Source organism: Topomyia yanbarensis, chromosome 2, assembly GCF_030247195.1.
Source record: "Topomyia yanbarensis strain Yona2022 chromosome 2, ASM3024719v1, whole genome shotgun sequence".
NCBI classification, from domain to species: Eukaryota; Metazoa; Arthropoda; class Insecta; order Diptera; family Culicidae; genus Topomyia; species Topomyia yanbarensis.
The window spans coordinates 211,682,361-211,708,991 of NC_080671.1; the positions used below are offsets into that span (position 1 = coordinate 211,682,361).

The window sequence follows — 26,631 nt, forward strand, 5'->3', positions numbered from 1 at the left end:
ACTTTTGAGATGTATCATATTCTATAATGTACTTTTAGGTGATACGCTCATTAGAGCCTCTTAGTGAGAGTATCCCAAACTAATCTATCACCATCTGGTATTCTTTGATTTCTCAAGCGAATTCACTGAAGACAGTACCCCTCTAAGAGACTATCCATAAATGACGTAGTATTTTTTGAGTGATTTTAACACCCCCTCCCCCATCATAGCATTTCGTCACAAACCTCTAAATACACCCCCCCCCCTGATAATTTCGTAGCTTGACGGTAACCCTTCCCGCCTTGTCCACGCAAAAAAATAAAAAAAAAATGTTAGATGAAACGGGTAAGATTGTCGTGACATCAGGTCAACCCCAAAGGCCTTAGTACAAAGGTACGCAAAGAGTGTGCAGAGTTTGAAACCAGAAAAAGTCTACCTATCGAGCAAAATTAGAATCCAGCCTTGGTGTACAGGTATCAGAGACGGATTCCAATTGTGCTCGATAGGTACTTTTTTGACTTCACTCTTTGCGCAACTGTTCTCTATCAACTGTGGTCAACCCCTATTCCCCTTTAAAAAATCTACGTAGCATGACATGACCTCTTACCCCCTACCGTCGCACATCATCAAATACAAAATATCAAATACAAAACTCCCCCCTCCTCCATATAATGCTACGTCATTTATGAATGGTCGTTATTGATTATCGTTATTGAAACACAATATGCAGATTGTAATTAAATCAAAACAAACACCAATCAATATTCTCTGTTACACCAACGTTTTTTAGTTTTGACAATAAATTCTGAATCAGTTTCGCGTACGGCGTATTTTACTATCCTGAACGAGCAAAGCATGTTTGTCAAACTTCTCCATCAACGAGTTTGGCAAACTTCTCCATCAACAAGTTTGACAAACTTCTCCTTCAACAAGTTTGACAAACTGCAGCGTTACGCTGTTTGAAGTTTTGACAAACTGGTCAGTACACTGTTTGACAAATCGACAAATAATCGCCTTGCCAAACACGTACAAAAAGTTTGGCAAACTGTGATTGATCAAATATTTGAAGTGCCAGTACACAGCAGTTCAAATTTATTTCACGAAAGATATCAAATATTTGACGTTATGACAAACAGTGTACTGGTAGCTTAAGTAACTGAAAGTAATTTTATTCGAAACCTGAATATTTTTTGATGTATTTCTCTATCATCTGGTATAAATACGCATTAGGATTAAAGTAAAACAAACTATATAAAACATTTTGCGCACTAATCAGTTGCGTCAAAAGTAGTGTTGTTCACTCGTTGACAGTTCTCCATTGCCATCAACGATGCTGATTCCAAATGATTAGAACGAGTCGTATCGATTTCGTCGTGTAACTGTGCTATTTCAATAACGCTATTCTGAATCTGATGGATCGCATCACCCATTTCAGTGATACATTGTGCTTGATCATTACAAATCTTGTTCAAGAATATTTTTTGATAAACATCATGCTGGATGCTGCTGCTGCACTCATCGAAATGCTCATCATCTTCATCTGTTGTGAATTGAAGGCTGCGACGTTTCAAATTTTGCTTTAGGAATTTGCGCGACACGTTCGGAGTTTTGATTTTAGGAACTAGTGTTCGAGATGATGTGCTGTCCAGTTTTTTGGAGCTTTTCTCATGTGCGTTCTTATTCCTTTTGGCGAAATGTGATTTTTTCGATCTCACTTTTTCAATGTTCTCCAACACAAAATTGCGATTCCTCCTATTCTTTAATGTTTTGTTCAGTAAACCTTGGTGTGGATGACAAACAAGTAGTTCATTGTGCTCATTCTGCTGAGAAGAATCAGATTGTATAGACCAGGTTTGTGTCTCAACATCTTGTGAGTGATATTCCTCATCATCCACTTTTTTCTCTGGATCAGTCTGAGTAGAACATGCAACTTTTGGCGAATAAACATCAAAATCCTCAATATCGTCATAGTTTCTGCGAGATAAAATCTGCTCGCCGATTCGGTGATATAATTCAGGGAGGCTTCCATATGTTCTTGAATGGTGATCAATTTTTTCCAGAATTTTAATGTCCACGGAATCCAACTTGACAGACGATGTAGCTTCGCTGAACAGATCACGTGTGCGATTTAGCAAAGAAGTATCTATATCGAGGCTGGATTCACCTGTTTGAGAACATAAAAGATAATTACGTCGTGATTTTAACATAATTAAAAAATCTTCGCCAATAACGCATCTATCTCATATTGATTTTCAAATGTCAGAACAACTCAGTTCAGGAAATTTCGAAACGCCATTATAACGATATGGCATATAAGGAATATACACATTATATATTCTACTTAAATATTTTAATAATTGCTAAAACTGACGACGTTCTCGTTTTTACAGCAAAACTTTTAAAATGGTCGGTGTTAGATCAGACCGGACTAAGTGACAAAATATTGATTTCGAGAAAAACAAGTTTAAAGTTTGAATCGTAGCATCTTTTACATTATGATTGTAAATTAATTTTTGCCATAATTCTTGTTTATTGTTACATATTTCAAATCGGGCAAAAGTCGAATGTAGATGACGATATTCTTTATCCGGTGCTATCATTATCTCATTTTTTATGTTTTGCGACTTAGTCCGGTCTGACTTAACAGCCCAAATGTTGGCTAAAAACGTCAGGGAATCGAGGGCAACATTTTTGGAACTTTTTTTTCTTGCGATGGAACTAGTTCGTATTTCTGCCCCTAGATTGTGATTTAGACATTCGAACAACACTAAAAGTGAGAATTCGATAGATAATTTAATTGTCTAGAACTTTGTTAACAACATAAAAATTGTTAAGATTTTAACGAAGCTATGTCTTAGATTGAAAAGTATTTCTTTTAGCCGATTTCAGATTTTGATGTCTTTGAAACAAGGAGACAGACCAAACTAGTGCGATATAATTGCTCTTTCCCAAGATGCTGGGTGATTTTTCGTGCAGAAAAAGTTTTTCCTATTTTTCATATCTTCGCTTGACCACGCATTCGTCATGTGTTCGTATTGGCTTAAATTCTAACATTTCGATTTACACAAATTCCAGCAGACATGTGGAACAGTGATAGTCCGAAGAGACCCTCACTCCACCTTAGATCTCATTACTTATATCTCAATAACCGCTATAAACGATTGAATAAGGCTCTTTACTACATTATGTGCATTATGTGCAGTATCTAAGTTATTCGAACTGATTGTGCTCGATTTTATCACTCATAACTGTTCTAGCTACATATCCGAGACTCAACAAGGCTTCATGATTAAACAGTCAACTACCACAAACTTGGTATCTTACACATCTTTCATAAATCAATGCTTGCAAGCAAGACTGCAGGTAGATGCCATATCCACCGACTTCTCCGCGGCATGCGACAAAATTAAGCATCAGATAACAGTTTCCAAATTAAGCAGACTTGAATTTAATGGTTTCTTCCTGGACTGGATCCACTCGTACCTAACCAAACGTGAAATGGCAGTGAAAATTGGTGACTGCACGACTCCACCATTTGCTATCAGCTCCGGAGTTCCTCAGGGTAGTCATCTCGGACCATTCCTATTTTTGCTCTATTTAAACGACCTAAACCATTTGCTTAAGTGCAAGAAACTTTCATTTGCCGACGACTTTAAACTATTTCACCTTATCAGGAATGCCAAAGACGCAGAATTCTTGCAATCCCAGTTGGATGTATTCACCAATTGGTGCTATTCCAATAGGATGATGTTAAATGCCTCCAAGTGTTCGGTTATATCCTTTACTCGCAAACACTCGATAGTTAATTTCTACTACAATATCTCACAAACCGTTCTCAAACGGGAATCATATGTTAAATATTTGGGAGTCTACTTAGATCCCAAATTAAACTTCAAACACCATATTGAGTACACTATTTCTAAGCCCTCCAAGCTGCCAGGATTCATTTTTAGAGTCTCCAAGAACTTTACCGACATACATTGTTTAAAAGCACTCTATTGTGCTTTAGTCCGTTCTACACTCGAATACGGCAATGTAGTCTGGGCACCTTATTATCATATTGATATTCAACGCATCGAAGCCATTCAGCGCTAATTCGTTCATTTCGCTCTTCGTAGACTCCCATGGAGGGACCCATTGCACCTACCGAGCTACATAGATCGTTGTAAGCTTATTGATCTCGATCTCCTGTCTGTACGCCGAGATGCTTCGAATGCAGTTTTCATCGCCGATTTACTGCAATCTCGAATCGACTGCTCTGAACTTCTGCAACTTTTGGACATAGACATTCATCGTCGTCGTCTTCGAACCCATCCTTTCTTTCGCATTCCGGTAGTCAGAACAAATTATGGCTATAACGGACCTTTCGTCAGTATGTGCCGTTTTTTCAATCGCTGTTTCAACGACTTTTACTTTCATTTGTCCCGTAATGCCATCAAAAAATCGTTTTTGAGCTCATTATCTTGTTAGCTGTAGTCTAGTGATAGTTCATAGCTATTAAGATTTGCTGTTAGCTTTAACTGTAGTTATAAGTGTTGAATTGTATCATTTGGATATTTGTTATCTGTTGATATAAAAGATGAGGAGGTTTTATGCCCGCTGGAGAGAGTGTTAAAACTAAATTCAGCGGGCTTTTCCCTGCTCCCAAATAAATAAATAAATAAATAGTCAAGTCAGTCCTGGTACGGGTCAGGTGGATAGTTTGGGTAATGGCTGAGCTGGTCCATGTGGACTACATGCACTCCAGTGGAAAAGAAGATGGATGGGCGGGGGGTGTGAAAGGTTATTCGATCGTAGTGTAAAGTCATCTAGTATGTCAATCTGCCAATACTCCGTATGATAATGTGTTTGTCACGGGCCTAATCCGAATGGGACTTCGCGTGTATAGATTCGATTTTGTAACCGTGTGGTCATTTGCATATTTGTGTGTGTGTGTGTGTTGTAGAATGATCGCGTGGCCCATGAATATGGTACTTAATTTTTGGCGTGGTCCAACTGAAGGTATGAATCTAGGCTGTTAAGAGCGAGGGCAGGGACTGCCGGGCCTGACCGATTCATGATTGCGCGGACGATGGTGTGATGCTTGAGACCGCGTTTGTAAATTTATAAGTGCTAAAACGTTCATTTAATGCCGGGGTGTTTTAATGTTGGCGAGATCGCGGTGTAAGTATGTGTTGATGATTGCAATTGCATGATTGCGTTTATGACCAGGTAATATTATTAATTATGGTCCCATTACTTTGAATAGCTAACTTAAATTTTAAATTTGCTGCATTGTGCAATTGAATGATGTTTACTTTAGATTTGGGTTTGAATTGGTATGATGCCAATGCTTTGCCTAATTCACTTAAGTTTTAAAACATTGTGCTAATTGAATATTAAATTTCAATTATGTGTAATGAACTAACAATCATAGGATACTACATCAGTCTAGATCTAGTTGAATTGACAGCAAAAAAGAATTCAAACTGCCAGTCGTCAGGGTGTCCCTTCGCTTCTATCCACCACCTGAAGCACGCGCCGTGTAGCTAATAGAGTCCACCGCCAAGCCCACAGAACAAACTCCAGCAGACATCTCGTGACATTAAAATATTTGACAGGATAGTGCAACTTCTTCGTCGACAATTCTAATTGACCTCAAAAATAGGATGTTTCATAAGCAAAAAACTATTTGCGCTTTTTGTTCAAGTTTGTAAACTTTGTCGATAAATTCGAGAGAGCATCCACTCATCGCAGTGTACAGCTTATCTGCAAGGGTTTACTTACATTCATGTTACATGTAGTTTTCGAAAGAAACATATGTCGCATAATTTAGGTTATGGTCGTTTAAGCCATCTATTATAATTCCCTTCAAGAAGCAATGTTGGGGCAAACCGGTTCTAATCGAACGCAAATCATAACAGTAATTGTCCATTTGTGGCTCAGGAATCAGCAGCGACTCGCTCAAATGACACGTTGTCCATGTTGATCGGAGATATGTGCCTTACCATGATTAGTCTTTTCATCATTTCCCTGATGGGAAGGACTGGAGAAAACATAGGCAATATGGAAATATTCTTCACTCCAAGGGAATAAAGACACTTCTCGATGATCGGATATATCAACACCTCCGAGAGGATATTGAGATAACAGAACAACAACACCCCCGCACAGATATTGTCATGCAAATTCGGTATAATCCGATTTAGATTTATAAACATTCGCCGTACGTTTTTGGAAGCTATAGTTATGCATGTAACCCCTTTTCGCCAGAAATTCTAGAGATCGATCTTCGATACTGCAAAATGCTGCTGCATTTTCTATGCAATCGACTTGGTTCTCAGATTTTGCCCACAAACAAGGATTATGGAAATCTAGCCTCATCAAAACATTAGAGCTCCTCAAACATTCCTTAGGATTCCACGGAATGTAAAGGAATATCTTAGTCTGGTGAAGTCTATATGGTTCGACAATAAAACGGAAGTTCCCTGCCCTCCACTTATTTCCACCAATTTCTGCTTCAGCCAGGCACAGATGTGTTCGTTATCCAAAGAGAACCAAACAATACTATACCTTAAGCCAAACCCGCTGAAACTAGGGATGAAAATGCAAGGAGGGATTGAAAAGAGACACCCGTGAAGATCTTTAACCGACCATCCTTCAGAACAATCGAAAAGTGACTTTTCTCCAATCTTACTTGCACTCGATAAGTATTGAGACTCGAAGACGCTATACAATGAGCCGATTAATTACTGGAGAGAGCACCTCTGCGATTGTGCCTTTTTCCTTCGATTTTTATCAAAAAATTTACCCATTTTGTTATGCGATTAGGAGTAAATTTCTCGCAACTGTCAGTATGCACACCTGATGTTGTGGGAAGTGACTCAATTTTTAATCAGCCGAAAATCTGAAAAGTACTGAAAATGATCTATACGCATTAACGATTTGATCAAAAATTAGTTGGAACCCTTAATCCCTACCATCTTTTCATTTGTTCTGTTACCAAGCCCAGTTGGTTGGCAAAATTCGATCGATCAAAGATGTCCATTTTCACCTAAAAGATGTCATTTTTTTAAATTTCGCGAAACTTTGGTTGGTGGGAAACAGTTTTGTCTTCCTAAATACGGCTTTGGACCAAGTACTCTGTGCAACGCACGCTAATATGAGAACCTAGTTTGAATTAGAATGTATTTCCAGAGGTAAATAAAGGAAAGTACCAACAATTGTCCACGTTCGTATACTAATTATCTGAGAATAGACTTATTTAATGGTAGTTTTTAAAATGAAGAGAGTTGCTCTTATGAATACTCAATATGAACAGAGAGCGTGTTTTCAGAGTGAGACCAATTCATACAGCATTATAAATGGAACTTTATCGACTGTTAGAAAATGCAACAGTAAACAAGTCAGTAAAACGCTCTAATGAGTTTAAAATTGTACATTCATTCGTTGTATGATCGGTCCCAATACTCTTGCGTATATTCTGAATGATATTTTTACCTGCGGTGCGAATACTCGTAGATGTTTCCGGCCTAGAGTACTGTAAATAGCAAAGTTTTTCAAAAAAATTGCGCGTGTTTCTTATATTAGTGTATTGTATATTTCGTAAGTGATCATCGCAAACTTCAGAAAGACGCTCCAAATTATCACACCGGTTAATATTGCCTAAGCGTTCAAAATCTAATTCCGAACTACGACGATAGTGAGATATGCTGCCAAATTGCTGATGATCGAAATCTAATTTCCTTCTGATGATTCGATTCAAACTGCCGTTAGACATTGACAAATAACGTTCGGAGGCAAATACGTCATCTACCGAAGCAGAACGACGGCGACGTAGATAGTTTGAAGGTATAGTTGAAATGTGGAAGTGCTGCACAAGCGGCATCTTCATTGATGATCGAAATCCGAAAAAAGCATTGGTGCGATATGGAACATAAACAACAGACTCCTTTGGTGAATATGACAGCCACTTACTAGAACACAAATCTTTTGAACGTTGCACGGTAGAAGCCAACGGCACTGTGTTTCCTTCTATCCATGATGATGCACATGTTGCACGTAGATAGTTGCAAGATTCCAAAATATCGTCATCCGATTCAGAGTTCATGTTAAATAATTCCATGCTATTCAAATCGATTGAACCTGGAGATTCCTTCAAGCCACTGCTAAACTCATCATAGATCAGTTTATGCACATTTAATGTGACATCTTTCTGTTCAATATTTTCTATATCTAGATTGTTCGGATATAATTATTAATCAATGGTAGTCTAATAATGCAAGAATCATCTTCTGAGTAAATGGCAAGAAAGAAATAAAATAATTGCTAAACAAAAAATAGTAAAGAAGTATAACTAGTGTTGTTAAAGGTTGTAACTAGAGCATGTATCATAGATATTAGGCAATTACATACACTGTTTCTTATAAGATAGAAAGGTACCACCATCAAGGAACCAAACATCGCTTATTTTTGAAGAGACAAAAAGTATATATTTCTTTTTCCACAAAAAGATGATTGTATACGAATCTCCCGAAAATCAATCTTCTGAAAGCCATTCCCAGAATTCCATCCCGAATGTACAATCCCCAGAAAACCATTCATCAGATTGTACCATTCCCCAGAATGCACCATTTCGCAGAAAATCATTCTTCAGAAAAGTTTTACTTTTTTTTCTTGATTTAATCATTCCAAACGTACTACTCGTTCCCTTACTTCCATCGAACAATTTGGTCACATTTTAAGTGGTTTTCATTATATTGAAACCGGCTCGAATTTCGCAATTCGAATTCGAAGAAGTTGTTAGTATATCGACAGAGCACGCACATAACCGAAAAGTACCGTTTTTACATTTGGTTTCTCACCTTGCTTCTCAGTGTTGCATATCGGCTGAACAGTTGCCTTCACTCATCAAAGACAGAGTCAACTTCATGAGTCATGTACAGCGGAAGTTTTGTTACAATTTTCGTTCAGCTCTTTTATTATTATAATATCACACTAATTCTTTACCCCTCGGCATGATACTGTACCTTGATGTAGTCCGGGGGCTTTTCCACCAAAGCAGTATTACAGTGATTATATCACATAAACTTGGGATACGATTATTTTCTTTTTAGTTAAGCTACATTGTGATCAATTTTAGTACTTAACTTGGCGACCTTTATTATCCACTGCCATGGTCAAATAATATACAATGTGGGTTTAGGGCCCAATTCTCTCTGCAGGCACCTCATTCCAAACGTACAAACGTGGCCTACGCGATAACACAAACCTGGTCACAAATACGAACGCCCGCGATCTCGCCAATATTCAAACACCCCGATTGATTAGGTGAACGTTGGAACCTAAGAACCTAAGCTCGCGCAATCATGAATCGGTCACGTCCGGAAGTCTCCGCCCTTGATCATAGCAGCCCAAATTCATGCCTTTAGTTGGACCAATAGAAATAAAAACTAGACAAGACGTCCATGTGCGATCGTTGAAGAATACGCGAACATGCGAATGGCCACACGCTTATAAAAATAATGTGTCCACGCGAAGTTACATACTAGCACACGCGACAAAAACGTCCACATACAAACGCTCGAGTCCTTCTCGATCATCCACGCACGACTACACCCACGATCTCGTAAAGAGTATAACACCCTGGTGACTTAGTGAATGGTTTAGCACTTATAAATTAACAATCCCGGTCTCGAGAGTGAACCTCCAAATGCCCGTGTTCGCGCGAAACTACATAAAAATCGAATGCAAAGTCACATACACGCGACAAAAAAATATCAAAATGCTTGAGCCCTTCGCGACCATCCACGCAACCTATACTCGCGCTCTTCCAGACATTATAACATCCCGGTGATAATATGAACGTCTCGGCACTTGTAATCACTCAAACGCAGTCTCAAGCGTGAACCTACAGTCCCCCGCACTCGCGCATTCATGAATCGTTCGCGTCCGGAAGTCTCTATCCCCGATTCCAGAAGTCTAGGTCCATGCCTTAATTAAATCAATTAGCTCTACAGTTCCAGTAGGACAACTCTCGAAAAAAATCGGCATATTATTAATACTCAATAACAATACTAACTCTTCCCTTTATTTTATTTTTTTTATTTATTTTCGGTCTCATGCGTTATTTTCTTGTGATAACCTTTTTGAGCTCATACATCCAAGAAGAGCAACATTGCTACCAACAATGATTCTTCTCTGCCATCGGACGTCGCCAGGTTTTAGAACAATGGATATGTATTCTCATACTCGATGGTATCAGATAAGTAGGAACGATCAACGAACTGCAAGTAGTATATTACACATTTCTTGTTTTGAAGTATAAAATATTCGTATTAAAATATTATTTACAGGCTCCACACATATCTCAACACACACAAATACACAAATGCTTGACAGGTGACTGGGCCAAGTGCATTCACTCGTAGGATCTATCATTTCGATGATCGCCTCGATTCTACGAAACCAGTGCACAAGTAAGCTGACATAAGCTAGTCTCATCTGGTGAATGCATGTAACCTGGAAACCCCAGACACGACAGGACGAGACGGACAGACTGGACTCGACGGGGCCTAGTTCAGTTTTTGAGCATTCTTCAATGCACGGTTATTGATCTAAAAAAAGAAGCATTCGGCATGTTATTTTTCCTTTTATTACTGTATCTTGAGTTGGGTTCATACTGATATTCACTAGCACAGTCAATTGCATATTCTCCCATATACATTCACATCCAAATCGTGCAAACGCCCCTAACTTTCGCGATAACACAAACCTGGTCAAAAACGCGAACTTACATTACAATTTCAATCATCCACACACACCTACGCTCGCAATTTCGCCAACACCCCTTTACTGAAGTGAACTTTTCAGCACCTATAACTTTACAACCGCGGTCTCAAGCATTAACCCACCACTCGCGCGATCATAGACCGGCTACGTTCGGAATTCTCTACTCTCGATCAGCCTAGATTCATGCCTTCAGTTGGACCGATCGGGAATGATGCTCATATTCACTAGACAACACGTTTCTCTACCATACACTGAAAATTAATTATTAGATTCACGGTCCGCGCGCGATCGTTCGAGAATACACGTGAATGTGCGAATGGCAACACGGATCTAAAACCGGATTTATGCACGCAAAGTTGGAGACACGCTGGCATTCATATGCTCGAGCCTTTAGCGATCACACTATTACACAATTAGTAAACGCCCACGCTAACCCAGACAGATATGCACCCCTGGACTCGAACGCTAAAAACCACACCTTCCACGCATACACCACCCAGGACTGAACATTAGATTCATACATACAAAGCAACAAGTAATAATTACAGGTATTCGTCTGGTAACCGGGGGAAGTACATCTCAAACGCAGAACTTATCATTTCAATGATGGCCTTGGATCTGCGTTGCCTGTGTTCAAGGCACTATAGCTTTGTCCGTCAGGTCAAGGATGTATGAAACCCGCTAGCCACCACCCTCGGCCCTAGCTGCCCATAAAGGGATAAAAAAAAATATCACACTAATTCTTTACGTTCTCTTTTTTCTGTAATTTTAATTTTTAAACATTGTTTATACAGTAATGTTTTGATTATATCACGGTCAGTCTGTATTTTAGGGTGATATATTTGAAGCGTGATATTTTCGAACAAAACAAAAAAAATCATTCATTAGCATTAACCCATATAGTTTTATAAAACAAAAAGTAATAAAAAGTTAAAGTTAGTCACAAAGAATAGACCATAGTAGGGTAATGAGCCTATTTTTGCCATGTTTCTATTATCACACTACTCATTTGAAGCCGTTTGTAAGAGCAGCGTATATCATCTTTGTTCAACGCATTGGGTAAAAGGTTCAGCGGATAATTTTCCCCACACAGCTTCACTTTACGTAGCTCATACCGTTTCATAAAACTGTTGAACCGCTCAAAACTAAACTTAACTATTCGCTGCAAGGAATCAACTTGAGACGAGAAACCTGTATTAAAGATCTTGGTGTCATGCTTGATAGCAAATTGTCCTTCTGTGACCATATTTTATTTATCGTTTCCAAGGCATCCAAGCAACTTGGTTTTATATTTCGAATGACTAAGATATTTAAAAAGAGAGCATCCATAAATGACGTAGCATTATATGGGGGAGAAGGGAGTTTTGTATTTTGCGATGATGTGTGACGAAAGGGGGGTAGGGGGTCATGCCATGCTACGTAGCTTTTTTAAAAGGGGAATAGGGGTTGACCTGATGTCGCGACAACCTTACCTGCTTCATCTAACATAGTTTTTTTTTCGGTCACAAGGCGGGGGAGGGTAACCGTCAAGCTACGTAATTACCAGGGTGTATTTAGAGTTTTGTGACAAAATGCTACGATGGGGAGAGGGGTGTTCAAAATAACTCAAAAATGCTACGTCATTTATGGATGATCCCAAATCTTGTGGACAATACTGACTGTCCTACCCTTCTCAGTCAACTGAACATAAACATCAGATGCAAAACTCTTGGAACTAATAATTTTCTCATCACATCCTCTGCAAGAACAAATTATGGGTTCAACGTACCAATGTCAAGTATGACCAGACTATTCAACCGATGTTACACGTCCTTTGGTTTTCTCTTGTCCCGTGTTTCTCTTAAACGTCTTTACAGTGATATTTTCAAAACTTGACCCATATTTTCATAAATGTATTGCAACCTTATTATTATTTTAATGTAGTCAGACTGTTAATTTAAAGTATGTTATTATTGTAACTTTAAGTAATATTATGTATCATTTGGATTATTTTATATCTGTTGGTACGAAAAGACGAGGAGGTATTGCGCCCACTTGCGAAAGAGCTAATGTATGTTCAGTTCAGGGCTTTTCCCTGCTCCAATAAATAAATAAATAGACTAAAATCAGTGTATTCGACGAGTCTACGATTCAGTTCTCGTTTTTTCAACATGCATAGAAATAAGTTCATCTCCAATTGTTGATGTTGTCCTTCCAAAAGAAAAGTATTCACATCAATTCAAGAGAAAATGCATAGATTTTCCTGTGGATAATTAGGGACAATCCATAAATGACGTAGCATTTTTTCAGTGATTTTTAACACCCCCCTCCCCAATCGTAGCATTTCGTCACAAACTTCTAAATACCCCCTGGTAATTACGTAGCTTGACGGTAACCCCCTCCTCCCCCCCCCCCCCCCTTGACCCGTAAAATAAAAAAAAATAAACGATGTTAGCCATTCCCCTTTAAAAAGCTACGTAGCATGACATGACCCCCTACCCCGCTATTGTCACACATCATCACAAAATACAAAACTACCCCCCCCCCCCTCCCCCATAAAATCCTACGTCATTTATGAATGATCCCTTACCAATTAAACGAATAAAAAAGAAGATGATTTTTTAACCTGGTACACCAGATACGGCAAATGAATTACGAAGAATTTAAAACAAAAATTGGGATCAGCCGAAAGATATTTCGGGAATCCTAATCATTGCAACAACGTTTTTGGTAAAACATGATTTCGAGAATATTCACGTTTATAGTTTCTGGCCACGCACTCCACCCCCATAAATGAACAAAATGAACAGCACTATAAATTTGCTTCTACTGCTTAGACCTCTATAAAAATTTGAGATACGCTCGGTTTTTTTTACGCGTGAGATGTGTAAATGAAAACCGCGTAAATTTCAAAATCCGCGTAAATGAAAACCGCAAAAATTTCAAAATCCGCGTAAATTTCAAAATCCGCGCAAATGAAAAACGCGTACATTTCAAAATCCGCGTATATGAAAAGCGCGTAAATGAAGACCGTGTAAATTTAAGAATTTGCGTTAATGGTACCTCGCTAATGTATACCGGGTAAATTAAAAAATCTGCGTAAATTTCAAAAACTGCGTAAATGAAAACCGCGTAAATTTCAAAATCCGCGTAAATAAAAATCGCGTAAATGAAAACCGCGTAAATTTCAAAATCCGCGTAAAAATACCGCGCAAAAAAAAAACACGTAAAAAACCTGAGTGTACTTTCTTAAGAATCTATACTTTACGATAAAAGAATACAGAGTGCGACTTTTTGACCGACCTCATCATGTATAAAACCTTAACGAAATAGTCCGAAATACACCAATAGGCTCATTATCCTACATGTAAATAAGCACATCAATCGAAAAAAAGGATAGGTAATGTCAGAAACATAACCGAAGTGAAGTAGAATACACTTAGGCTGTTAATTCGAATGCTGCAATTTTTGCTATCTTCTGCATTAAAAGCCAGCTCTTTCGATATTTGTTATGATGTATTGTGCCCCGTTGTTGTGGTGCATTTTACCCCTGCACAGGTGCGTTTTGCCCTGCCTATTTTTCAAAGAGCAATTTATAATGATTTTGAAAAATTGAATATTTTTCATGTTCCTGAATATTTTGCAAAGCGATTGTGATTTCAGAGTAAAATGTTGGCTAAATAATATCATTAATTAAATTCTCCCAATTGATGGCTAAGTTATGATTATATTTTCTTAGGGGTGTATTTTAGCCCATCTACCGCTACATACGCTTGCATTACATTCACATAAATCACTCGCGACGCGTTTGTGCAAATGGAATCTTGGTCATACCTCGAAAATTTCAAACGTGCTCCCGAGACACATACGTGGCAAAATTTAAATGTTAGGTTTGTTGCATAGTTTCGAGTGCGTAATTACCAACTCGATTATTTTCAAGTTGATAGTACTACATTTACTACTCACATTAACCACCGGCCCTGATTATTGAATATTTCATTACATATATGTATAGTGGGATCAAAATGCATTCGTCTTGCTGAATATTTTTAGAAATAGGCCACATTAAAGAATGGCATGTACAAATAAAGTAAATTAAGGGCCAAATAAGATAACGGTGCACTTTTGCTCAATAATCCCTCTCAGAGCTAGCACAGAAACAAAATTCAGTTTGCTTCTGGAACCGTCCAAACCTGAATGCGCTGCGTCAGGAGAACGAATGACGAGGGAAACAAACCAAAAATTTCATTCATCGTAGCCGGCATGAATTGAATTTCGTTTCCTTTCAAGTTCACGCAGGGATGTCAAGTTTTTTAAGCTCTGGGTATTAGTCTAGATACATCGTATAACTGAACACCCAGGTGGTACTAGTTACTGACGAAATGAATTCGAAACACAAAAATCAAATTTAATTTAAGTTAGGTTTTTTGCCCTTAGTGCGCAAATTGCTTTAACCCAATTTTACCTTTTGGGAATTAATATTGCATAATTCATGTAACAATTAATTTAACTGTTCAGCGAAAAAATGATACAGTAAATTAAATGTTAGATTCCGAGAAAAAGATTTGTTTAAATACTAGGATACATAACCACCCGACGTTTTTACTCTAAAAGTTGATCTTACAATGAAATTTACTGTAGAAACGTCTGTTCAGATTGCTTTGGAACAACATTTTAGCAGATTTCGAGGATTGGGCCGCTTTTGGTACAAAATTGCTTTTTAGGGCTGCTACTTTCTTCGCCGTCTATAGATGTTAAATACGAGATACCCAAGGAGAACCCCTATTTTCACGTGAGCAAATGTTATAGAATTCCCTTTCCAAACTCCGGCACACGAATAGTGTTGAAATTTCCTATTTCGACGAACTGCATCGAATTATGCAGATATCGCTTTGAAAGTCGAGTTTCAGGGAAGTGTATGCTAGGGTGACAATAAAACGACCATTTTTAAAATCACTAATCTACACCCCCTAGCGTCGTTCCAAATCATGAAAAAATGACACTGTCCAAATTTGAGCGAAATCGGTTAACTCTAACCCCTCCCCCAAAGAGCTTAAAGTTTGTATGGGATTTTTGGCCAAAATGTATGGGGAAACACTCGCAGTTCACAAAATCGCCGGTAGAGGTCGCTGTAAACTTCCGATCACTGACCTAGGAAGGAGTTAAGCTTTTGAAGATATGCTGAACAAGTTTGTCGAAGACTGCAAGACAATCCAACCAACCGTTAAAGAGTTATTAACGTTTAAAGTTGGATACTGCTGCTTAACATTTGCAAAGGGCGTACTCCGCTTATCTCATGTATGTGAACCACGAGTGAAGGTGGGACAAAGTTAGGAAAAACTCATATATCTCTGAAACAATAAGAGATAGAAAGTTATGATGTTCCACAAAGTTGTAGAGGAATAAAAGGACTTTTTGGTTCACTAGAAAGTTTCAGGATTTCTCCGCAAGGTGGCGGTAGTGAGCCAAGCAATTTAAAGGGAATACTCCTATCTGTATAACGGTAAGAAATGGATCATTTGAATGCTCTACAAAGTTGTAGAGTAGCAAAAAATATTTTCTTTTCTCATTTGAAAAAAGCAGAATTCTATCACATGGTGGCGCCAGTGATCAAAATTAATTCAAGGTAATACTCCTATCCATACAATGGTAAGAGCTAGTGCAATCTGATGTTCTGCGAAGTTATACAGAATTTCAAAGGCTTTAGTGTTTTTGTTATTAAAATTGGAATAAGGACGAATATATACTGTGTGTATGAAGCTTAAGGGGTTACATACCTTTTTTATTTTTCAAAAAATCGATTTTTTTTATTCCTTGAGAATATTTTTCCAAATTTTATAGAGAACCGAGAAATAGATCGAAAGTTACAGCGCTTCCAAGCGTGCTTCGTCTACCAAGCGCAGTGGTAATTCTAAACTCGATTATCTCGAAATACCGATTTTAAAAAAAATGGTTTTCCCGTGATCACGATTCCTGAAATACCACTCAACCGATTGTCTTTATTTTTTTTTTTAAATTGATCGTAATTAATTTTTCTCATACCTTAACAATTCCTTTTTTATGTTTGTTTTGTAGATGATAATTTATTAATACAATTTTAAAAGCCTAAAACAGCGATTTATTAGGAAAAACGTTCACGAATGCAGGAAAAATGTTGAAATGTAGTCTCCGGTTATTCAACTCGGTCGACTAATAGAAACCGACTAAAATTACAATTATTTTGTTCAAGATGTGTGGTTCGGTGCACGAAATTAGCGGTATCCAATCACGAACTGGTTTTAGTTGGGTGTTGTAAAAACCGTTTTTTCGTCGTGCATGCTACTCTCTATCAGAAATGAAAATAATTTCCTCTGCTAGTAGTAGGTAACGACACAAATTGATTCATCCACCAGCCGTGTACAGTTCACAAATATTTTTTCCCGGTATTGTACAGCCCTTGGAGAACCCTGTACGCTCTAAACAGCTCTACACAAAAAATTGAAATAAAACTGTAGCGGACCTACATTTAAAATTTCTCATCATTTCAGTGTCCGTTTGGTGCATCATATTGAAGGGTCTGACCGAGATGAGCTGAAACATTTCCCCATTTCCAAGTAGTTTTTTTCGAAAGATTTTTCATTATTAATGCATGTCATACATACCCCAAATTTTATACAACATTGCTGAACTTATTTTCGACAAATTCCGAAAACTGATTAATTTCGTGCAGTATGATATGGAAAGATATGAGCGTTCCAAACCTTACACGACTTTCAGCCCGAAATTTTGAAAAGGGCCCATATATTGAATGATAAGTCGTTAGCCACGACAAAAACGGAACAGCACTTCATAGTATAATGGGTTCCGCCGCGGAACAATTTTCGAAAAAGTACACTTTTATTGGCTTACTTTGAGGTCCTAGAAATAATGTCACTGTTGAGTTACTTAGTACTTTGGAATGGACAGGGCTCCAGAATGTAAAATTAGAAGGAATTTTATCTTTTTGCTAAAATTAAATGATTTAGCCTTACAATATGTTTGGCAAAGTTGTTGTACTTTACAAGCCCTTTATTTTGCTTCAAACAGAAGCTAGGGTGGTTCTAACTTTAGCAATATTTAAAATGAAACTTTTGAACGGTTCGAGATAGAGCTTGACTATTATCGATGAAGTTGTAGAACAACACATTTTAGCCGAATTTGCTGAAGACACGCAAGCTCTAGCTTTTATACTTTCCATTGCCCGACAAATCCAAATGTAAGCTGTAAGGTGTTCCTTAAAAACGGTTTTATTTCTATAAAAAGTTTTCATTTTACACTAAAGTACCCTATGGACAGGAGTACAAGATTATTTAAGGGTGCATAATTTTCTTTAAAACTCCAACTACCAAAAAAATTTCGTTTGAAAGGTATGAGAACTTTTTTATAAAAAAAATATAACTTTTTCATATAGCATTATCTTCGAATAGGACACTTAACATTAAATACCGTTGTTGTCATATGATATAGCATGCTTTGTAGTATAGATTGCGGAAAATGGCAAATACAATATTTTTACGTCTTGCAATATTTACTCATAAAAGAGTTTATTTTTAGTAAAAAGTATATATAACTTTCTAACGAGAGATGCTAGAGGTTCGGTACATTGAGACAAAATGCTCTCCTTCAAAATATCTGAAAGTTTTTCTTACGTGATCCTTATGAAAAATTAAAACTGCAAAAGTTATATAAAGAAAACCATTTATTAAGAACGTCCTATTTTTTGGTAAATTTCTTGTAAAATGGAAAATACACAACATAGAGTTCCAGTGTCTTCGACCAAGTTTTTTAAAAAAAATTTTTCTACGAAGCTCTATCTCGAACCATTTAAAAGTTAATTTTAAGATTTTAAAAAATTAGAACCACCCACATTAAAACGCTAGGTTCTATTATTCAAAAGATATAAGAACTTATAATATCAAAAATATAATTTTTGTAATCAACTTTTTGAACTTTTGGAAAATAACGTATTCGTTGTTTTTTGCTCAATTATAACTCTAGTAATGACCTTAGTTATACTTGAAAAAGAATTATTATTTGTTGCCCCAATGAGTGATATTGGCGAAAAAGTGCTCATAACTCATCAGCAAAAATAGTTAGATATAATAGTTGCCATGAAACAGAAATAAATAGTTGCCATGAAACAAGTTATTTTCCTTAAAACAATCTTAAAGTCGTCTGTAGACTACTTCACTTTTAAATCAATACCGCAAAAGTCATTTGACTAAAACAGTTTTACTGATAAACACTAAGAAACACCCTAACCTTCAAGTTTAAAATAAAAGTATTAGTTGTAAAATGAAAAGTATGATAGTCACACATGTCTTCAGCAAACTTTTCCAAGATTTGTCGTTCTACAACTTCGTTGAAGGTTATTTAGCTCTAGCTGGAATAATTAAAAAGTTATTTTTTTGATCTTGGTACAATTACCCTATCTGTTTTTTTAACAAAAAGAAGAAACCCACAAACTACGAAAACTTCTCCAAAGACTTATTAAGGCTAAGTTGTTTAGATTTAGAAAAATCTCAAAATTCCTGCTAAATTTACATTCTGGACCACTGTGGAACGGTAATCCTTATTTCTATGACCTCACATGGACTACAATTCCAAAGTATTGAATTGAATTGTTCAGTTTGGAAGTTTTGTGTGGTATCAGATACGACGAAAAATTGACCATCGGGTCTTCAAATGGGCGTAGTATCCTTTGCCTACTATCAAAATATCAGTCCTGTACTCGTATAACCAATATCATTTGAATTGGGTTCGCAGCACATGGCACGTCTTGAGGCGACCAACGAGCACCGACGACAACAACATACACTGTATTCCTCCGGCGATAGCGAGCAACATGCGCGATGAACCGCATAAAATACCCAGCTGTCGAGACGATCCACCCATTCTTGACGATCTGCAAAAGCAAAATTCAAATATCTGGTGATGTGGTGATCTGGTGGGCAGGTAGCGCAATTGGCATGCACGCTTTGCTTATTTGCAAAAAAGGGGGATGCTGAATATAATAGAAGCACAGCGCGAATTGGATTGTGGCCTACTTAGGTATTTATTTATTTATTTATTTATTTATTGATTGATTTTCCATCTGACCTACATGGTCTACATGAAATATGAAATATGGAATGAGGAAAAGCCCATTTGCAGTTAGTGTGACACCCTCCAAATGGGCGTAAAAACCTCATTATCTTTTCACACATACACATTAAACAATATTGCACGTTAAATTACATTACATTACTTAATTAATAATACATCTAACAAATCAAAATCTAATGCACTAAGTCAACCGCTTAAGCCTATTTCTAAAAATATCACATGAAACAGAGAAGTCAAAAAATTCATACACACTATTAAAAACACTACACATCGCCCTTACGGGTTCGTTCTGTCCATAATTAGTACTTTGATAGTCGAGTCTTAGAAAATCCCACGATCTTAAGCTTCTAGGGGGTGCGTTTACATTTATCTGTGAAAGTATATTTGGGGCATCTATTTCACCTGTTAGAACTTTTCCTACAAACACTGCTCTGGAGATATTTCGTCTTTTTGAAAGGGTGTCCATATCAAGCAAACGACAACGATCAATGTAAGGTGGCAGCTCTATCGGGTTGCGCCATGGCAGAGATTTAAGAGCAAATCGGAGAAATCTAGCTTGTATAGATTCAATCCTGTTAATCCAGATACTCGCATACGGACACCAGATGATAGCTGAATCTTCCAGGACAGAGCGAACGAGAGAGAAATACAGTGCTCTCAGGCAATATGGATCAGTAAACTCTTTGGCTATTCTGATGATAAAACCAAGGTTCCTGTTGGCTTTCGCAATGATGTGGGAATAGTGATCTCTGAACGTCAATTTAGAATCCAGCAGTATTCCAAGGTCCCTGACAACTGACACTCTTTCAAGTGTTTTCCCTGAGATAGTATAACACCACAAGATTGGATTTTTTTTACGCGTGAAAGAAATTACTGAGCATTTAGATACACTGAGAGTCAACCGGTTTCGAGCACACCAGTTGCAAAACTCATCTAGTTGTCGCTGTAGTTCGATGCAGTCCAATTCAGATCGCACAATGAGGAACAGTTTAAGGTCATCTGCATAGATAAGTTTGCATCCTAGTGGAAGGATATAACAAACGTCATTGAAGAATAAGGAGAACAGCAAGGGTCCGAGATTACTACCCTGGGGTACACCTGATAAATTTATGAAGTTGTGTGATTCGATATTTCCTAGTTTGACAGATAGGGTACGGCCAACAAGGTATGACTCCAGCCACTTAGTGAAGTTGAGTGAGGCACCCAGCCTTTCTATTTTCGCCAGTAGAAGCGAGTGATCAACACGATCAAACGCTGCTTTAAGGTCAGTATAAATAGTATCTACTTGTGCTCCGCCTTCCATACTTTTAATACAATGTGAAGTGAACTGTGCTAAGTTCGTTGATGTTGATCTACCTGGGAAGAACCCATGTTGATCCGTCGATATATATGTTTTGGCTTCCCGGAACAACACATTGCTTACTAAAATTTCGAACAGCTTAGACCCCGCACAGAGAGAGGTTATGCCTCGATAATTTGCTATGTCCTGCTTATCACCTTTTTTAAAGACAGGAAACATAACTGACTTTTTCCAACACAGAGGAAACGTCCCTTGCGACAACGATTGATTAAAGATCAGTTTTAGAGGAGCAGAAAGGGCTCTAGCGCATCTTTTTAAAATAATAGCAGGAATCCCATCTGGACCAGCCGATGTCGAGGATTTCAATTTTTCAATGGCAGCAACAATATCTTCTTCGGAAAAACGGATGCTACCTAGATTCATCACGTCACTGGGAACATCGCGTAGTCCGATTTCAACCTGTACTGGAGTAGTCGGAACTGTTTCAAATGCACTCGAAAAATGTTTTGCAAACAGATTACAAATGCCACGAGTCGTATTAGAACTTTCATTAGCTAAAGTCATACTGGAAGGAAGTCCGCTCTCCTTGCGCTTCCCGTTAACAAAAGACCAGAAACGTTTGGGGTTTCGCTCAAGGTTAGATTGCATTTGTAGCACGTGCCGAGAATAGAGGAAGCGGTTATAAGCTTTGTAACTGTTGCTGGCGTAAATGAATTCACGTTTTGTATTGGGATTCCGTCGATTGGTATAGTGACGAAGCGCGGCTGCTCTCAGTCGTTTAAGTTCTCGAAGTCGTCGATTGGACCAAAGTGGTTTCTGTCTAGGACGCGGTGCTGGGACATATATTTCAAACAGTTGTATCAGTATCGACGAAAATATTTCTACTGCGTCATTTACATCGGTTGCACTGTTAAGCGAGGTAATCCAGTCAATAGTTTGCAGTGAGTTGTTGAGTCCAAGAAAATCAGTTTTTGAAAAGTTATATTTGAAATCTTCCAGCATCTCATCAAAAATAACCTGTCGTGGACAGGTCTGCTCAACTAAGAGGGGCGGATGATGGGAATCTATATTAACGAGTGGTTCATCTGCTTGGTACACATGACAGTTCATGTATGCGTCTGCGTTTATGAACAGAAGATCCAACGTGCGATTTCGTCCGTTCTTAATCGTACACATTTGCAGCATGTTCAGTAGAGACATCCCGTCTAGTAAATCACTGCTGGATCTCGAAAGGGATGAGTCAGAGGGGTCGGCATAGGCGTAGCCGAAGGAAGTGCTTTTCCACACAAGACCAGGCTGGTTGTAATCTCCGAATAACAAGTGAGAGGTTTGGGGTTCTAGCGAATTGGCGATGTCGAGTGCAGATTGAATGTGATTTTGAATAACGTTTATGTTATCTGCGGAGTCCGGAGGAAGATATACGACGCCCACACATGTGTTAGTACCCTGGCTATTAATGTTTACCCAGAGTTGTTCTAGACCTCTATTGTCATAACTCTTTTGTTTAGATGCTAACCGATTGGAAACAGCTATAAGTACACCACCACCCTTTTTTTACCAGCAGCGATCGGGTCACGGTCGTTACGATATACCGAATATCTAGGTCCGAATAGCTGCAGCGAGTTGATTTCGTCGTTCAGCCATGTTTCTGTCAGGATAATGACATCATGTTCTGCGTCGGATACAGCTACGAACAGCTCATCGATCTTTGTGCGTAGTCCTCTCACGTTCTGATAGTACATTTTGAGTTGACTTTTACATGGAGAAACAGTCTTGCGGTCATCATTATACGGATTGCGGATGGCTAGATGAATATCAGCTACGGAGCCGGAAGTAGGTTGTTCAACGGTAGACTGGAACCGAAAATTATTTTGAGGGGGTGCAGTATCGTAGGTAACTTCGGGAGGACATATACCCTCTTTGGCTTTACCTGGAGAAACAGTCTTGTGGTCATCATTGTACAGATTGCGGATGGCTAGATGAATATCAGCTACGGAGCCGGAAGTAGGTTGTTCAACGGTAGACTGGAACCGAAAATTATTTTGAGGAGGTGCAGTATCGTAGGTAACTTCGGGAGGACATATACCCTCTTTGGCTTTACCTGGAGAAACAGTCTTGCGGTCATCATTATACGGATTGCGGATGGCTAGATGAATATCAGCTACGGAGCCGGAAGTAGGTTGTTCAACGGTAGACTGGAATCGAAAATTATTTTGAGGGGGTGCAGTATCGTAGATAACTTCGGGAGGACATATACCCTCTTTGGCTTTACCTGGAGAAACAGTCTTGCGGTCATCATTATATGGATTGCGGATGGCTAGACGAATATCAGCTACGGAGCCGGAAGTAGGTTGTTCAACGGTAGACTGGAACCAGAAATTATTTTGAGGGGGTGCAGTATCGTAGGTAACTTCGGGAGGACATATACCCTCTTTGGCTTTACCTGGAGAAACAGTCTTGCGGTCATCATTATACGGATTGCGGATGGCTAGATGAATATCAGCTATGGAGCCGGAAGTAGGTTGTTCAACGGTAGACTGGAACCGAAAATTATTTTGAGGGGGTGCAGTATCGTAGGTAACTTCGGGAGGACATATACCCTCTTTGGCTTTACCTGGAGAAACAGTCTTGTGGTCATCATTATACGGATTGCGGATGGCTAGATGAATATCAGCTGCGGAGCCGGAAGTAGGTTGTTCAACGGTAGACTGGAATCGAAAATTATTTTGAGGGGGTGCAGTATCGTAGGTAACTTCGGGAGGACATATACCCTCTTTGGCTTTACCTGGAGAAACTGTCGTGCAGTCATCATCATTTGGATTGCGGATGGCTAGCTTCATTGGTTGCTATGTCGAGTAGTCAATTCTAAGTTTGGCTTTCTTCAAGCGTTTTTGGTACAGCGGGCATTCAGAGCTCCAAGAGGGATGAATAAAATCAAGCTTGTCGGCATCAAGTTCCTGCTCTGAGTTAAATAGTTGGCAGTTAACACATCTTTCGAAATCAGAGCTGCACTCGTTTATTGGATGTTCTTCTGCGCACTTTGGACAGCATACTAAATTTTTACATGTCGCTGCTTTGTGGCCATATTCAGAGCAGCGGTAACAGCGCATTACATCAACAACCTCGAAGATTCGGCAGCGATCCCAGCCAATATTGACCCGTTGCGCTTTCATCAGACAGTAGAACGTCGAGGGGTCAGATTCAAACACTACCACTCTTGTGTTTTCAGTTCGTTTGGACTTCTGTACGCGAATAACTTTCAAATCAGCCGTTTCAGGCAAATTGTTTTGTTGTTTCATTTTGGCGATTATTTCGTTTTCTGGGATTTCGTCACTTAATCCTATTATCTTGAATCTTGGCTTCAGAGGTTTCAGGTTTTCAATCTCATATACCTCGGAGAACTTATTTTTAGCATCGTGGGCCATTTTCAGTGCAAGCTCGTTCGAACCACATCGTATAGTAGCTTCTCCATTTTCACGGTAGTACACTTCTTTGACATCGAAGACAATTGGATCCAACTTCTCACGAATGTCTTTCCTTGTTATTTCCGCTAGTTGAACAACTTTCGGTTTGAACAGAACAGTTTGCTCCATTTTCAAGACTGCACTGTTTTTCGCAACATGCGAAACTGGCCTAAGTGACTGTAACTTTGACGTGTTCACAGGCGTTTCGCACGCAGCCGTTAATTCACCACTTGATTCGTTTCTGGAAGTTTTTTTAGTAGTCATTTTCCGTCGTTTTCCGGACCTCAGAATGCTGCAATCGTCATTATCATCTTCCAAAACGGCAGGATGCGCCTTGCGTTTTTCCAGCCTTGTTGGAGCTAAGTTAGAACGGGTTACGCTGGCATAAGTGGCAACGGCTGCAGTGTTCTTTACAACTTTATTGCCGGTCTCGGTATCATCGACACACATCTGATCCGTACCCGCTCGCCGAACTAGGTCACGCAGCACTGATACTTCTGCGGAAACAACATCTTCAACGGTAGATTTAAGGCGCGGCAAAATTCGTTTTTCAAAAGCGCTGTACTGCTCTGAAACAATATTCCGTATTTTCAAATCACCATCGCAGACAGCCTTAGTGATTTCTTCGACCTTTTGCAAAAGCACACTACACATTTTCTGCACATCGTTGAGACGTGTCTCCTTCTTCCTGCACTCTAAACACACATATTGCAGCGATTCGTTCTCCCGCAGAGCGGTTGCGGCTGCTGTATTCACACCCGAGCACCGTACGTGTAATATTTGCTCGCACCCGCCAGAACAGTGAATACCATCGGGTTCACTAGCAATACGCTGTGCGCACACACTGCAGGTTATCCCAGGTTGGCAATATTCTAGCACAATATAGTACTTAAGCCCTGTAGTCCGCGTAAGAAAACAGAATATATTTCGAGCAGCCTATTTCTAAGTTATAAGTGAGGCCAGATTTGATGAAAAAGTCACTAATTGGCATTCGAATGACCCTAGTAGTTCTCACCTATCACCAAATTATCAGCCCTGTAATCGTGCAACCAATGCTAGTCTATCTGGGTTCACAGCGCATTGTGTGCGCTTCTTCTGCGAGAGGTAATAAACGAGCACTGACGCGCGGCACTATACACGACATCTCTGAGACAAGAGCGCTCTTAAAGTTAGTCAACAGTTAGTTAAAAAAATTAAAAAATGCTATATAAATTAATGCAACAGGAGAAATATAAATGGGGTTACGAAGAAATTTAAGAATATAGGTTTTATCATAGCATGATAATCTTAAGAAAACTTTGTAACATGTTATGAATTATAAAAGAATCTCTGCACAAGAAATAGGAGTAAAGATTCGAAAAACTTAGAAAACATTCAAAAGGTGTATTAAAATATATTCATACTCTATGCTGTTTGCACCAGTAAGCGGCCTAAATTCTATTTTTACAACGAGATACGAAAGCCTTTGAAATACTATATAGCTTCGCAGAACATCAGATTGCACTAGCTCTTACCATTGTATGGATAGGAGTATTACCTTGAATTAATTTTGATCACTGGCGCCACCATGTGATAGAATTCTGCTTTTTTCAAATGAGAAAAGAAAATATTCTTTGCTACTCTACAACTTTGTAGAACATTCAAATGATCCATTTCTTACCGTTATACAGATAGGAGTATTCCCTTTAAATTGCTTGGCTCACTACCGCCACCTTGCGGAGAAATCCTGAAACTTTCTAGTGAACCAAAAAGTCCTTTTATTCCTCTACAACTTTGTGGAACATCATAACTTTCTATCTCTTATTGTTTCAGAGATATATGAGTTTTTCCTAACTTTGTCCCACCTTCACTCGTGGTTCACATACATGAGATAAGCGGAGTACGCCCTTTGCAAATGTTAAGCAGCAGTATCCAACTTTAAACGTTAAGGTTGCACAGAGAATGCGCAAAATTCGCAAACGAAAAAAGCAGTTTTTTTTCCACACCGTATGTCAGATCTTCATAAAAATCAATCAG

At 38.6% G+C, this 26,631-nt stretch overlaps 3 protein-coding genes across 6 annotated transcripts in view; all 3 read right to left on the reverse strand.

The window, feature by feature from the left end:
• Positions 1–26,631, reverse strand: part of LOC131682835 (protein hu-li tai shao) — a 249,325-nt gene that overhangs the window by 83,859 nt on the left and 138,835 nt on the right. The window lies entirely within an intron of this gene.
• Positions 292–8,328, reverse strand: LOC131682836 (uncharacterized). Its single transcript, XM_058964609.1, has 2 exons — positions 7,459–8,328; positions 292–2,143 (listed from the first exon to the last, which is right to left on the reverse strand). Exons 1-2 carry the CDS (start codon positions 8,081–8,083, stop codon positions 1,248–1,250), a joined length of 1,521 nt encoding a protein of 506 aa, XP_058820592.1. The 5' UTR covers positions 8,084–8,328; the 3' UTR covers positions 292–1,247.
• Positions 22,374–23,996, reverse strand: LOC131682837 (uncharacterized). The gene is made up of 2 exons (XM_058964610.1): positions 23,937–23,996; positions 22,374–23,859 (listed from the first exon to the last, which is right to left on the reverse strand). The coding sequence occupies exons 1-2, from the start codon at positions 23,964–23,966 to the stop codon at positions 22,681–22,683; spliced, it is 1,209 nt and encodes a 402-aa protein (XP_058820593.1). The 5' UTR covers positions 23,967–23,996; the 3' UTR covers positions 22,374–22,680.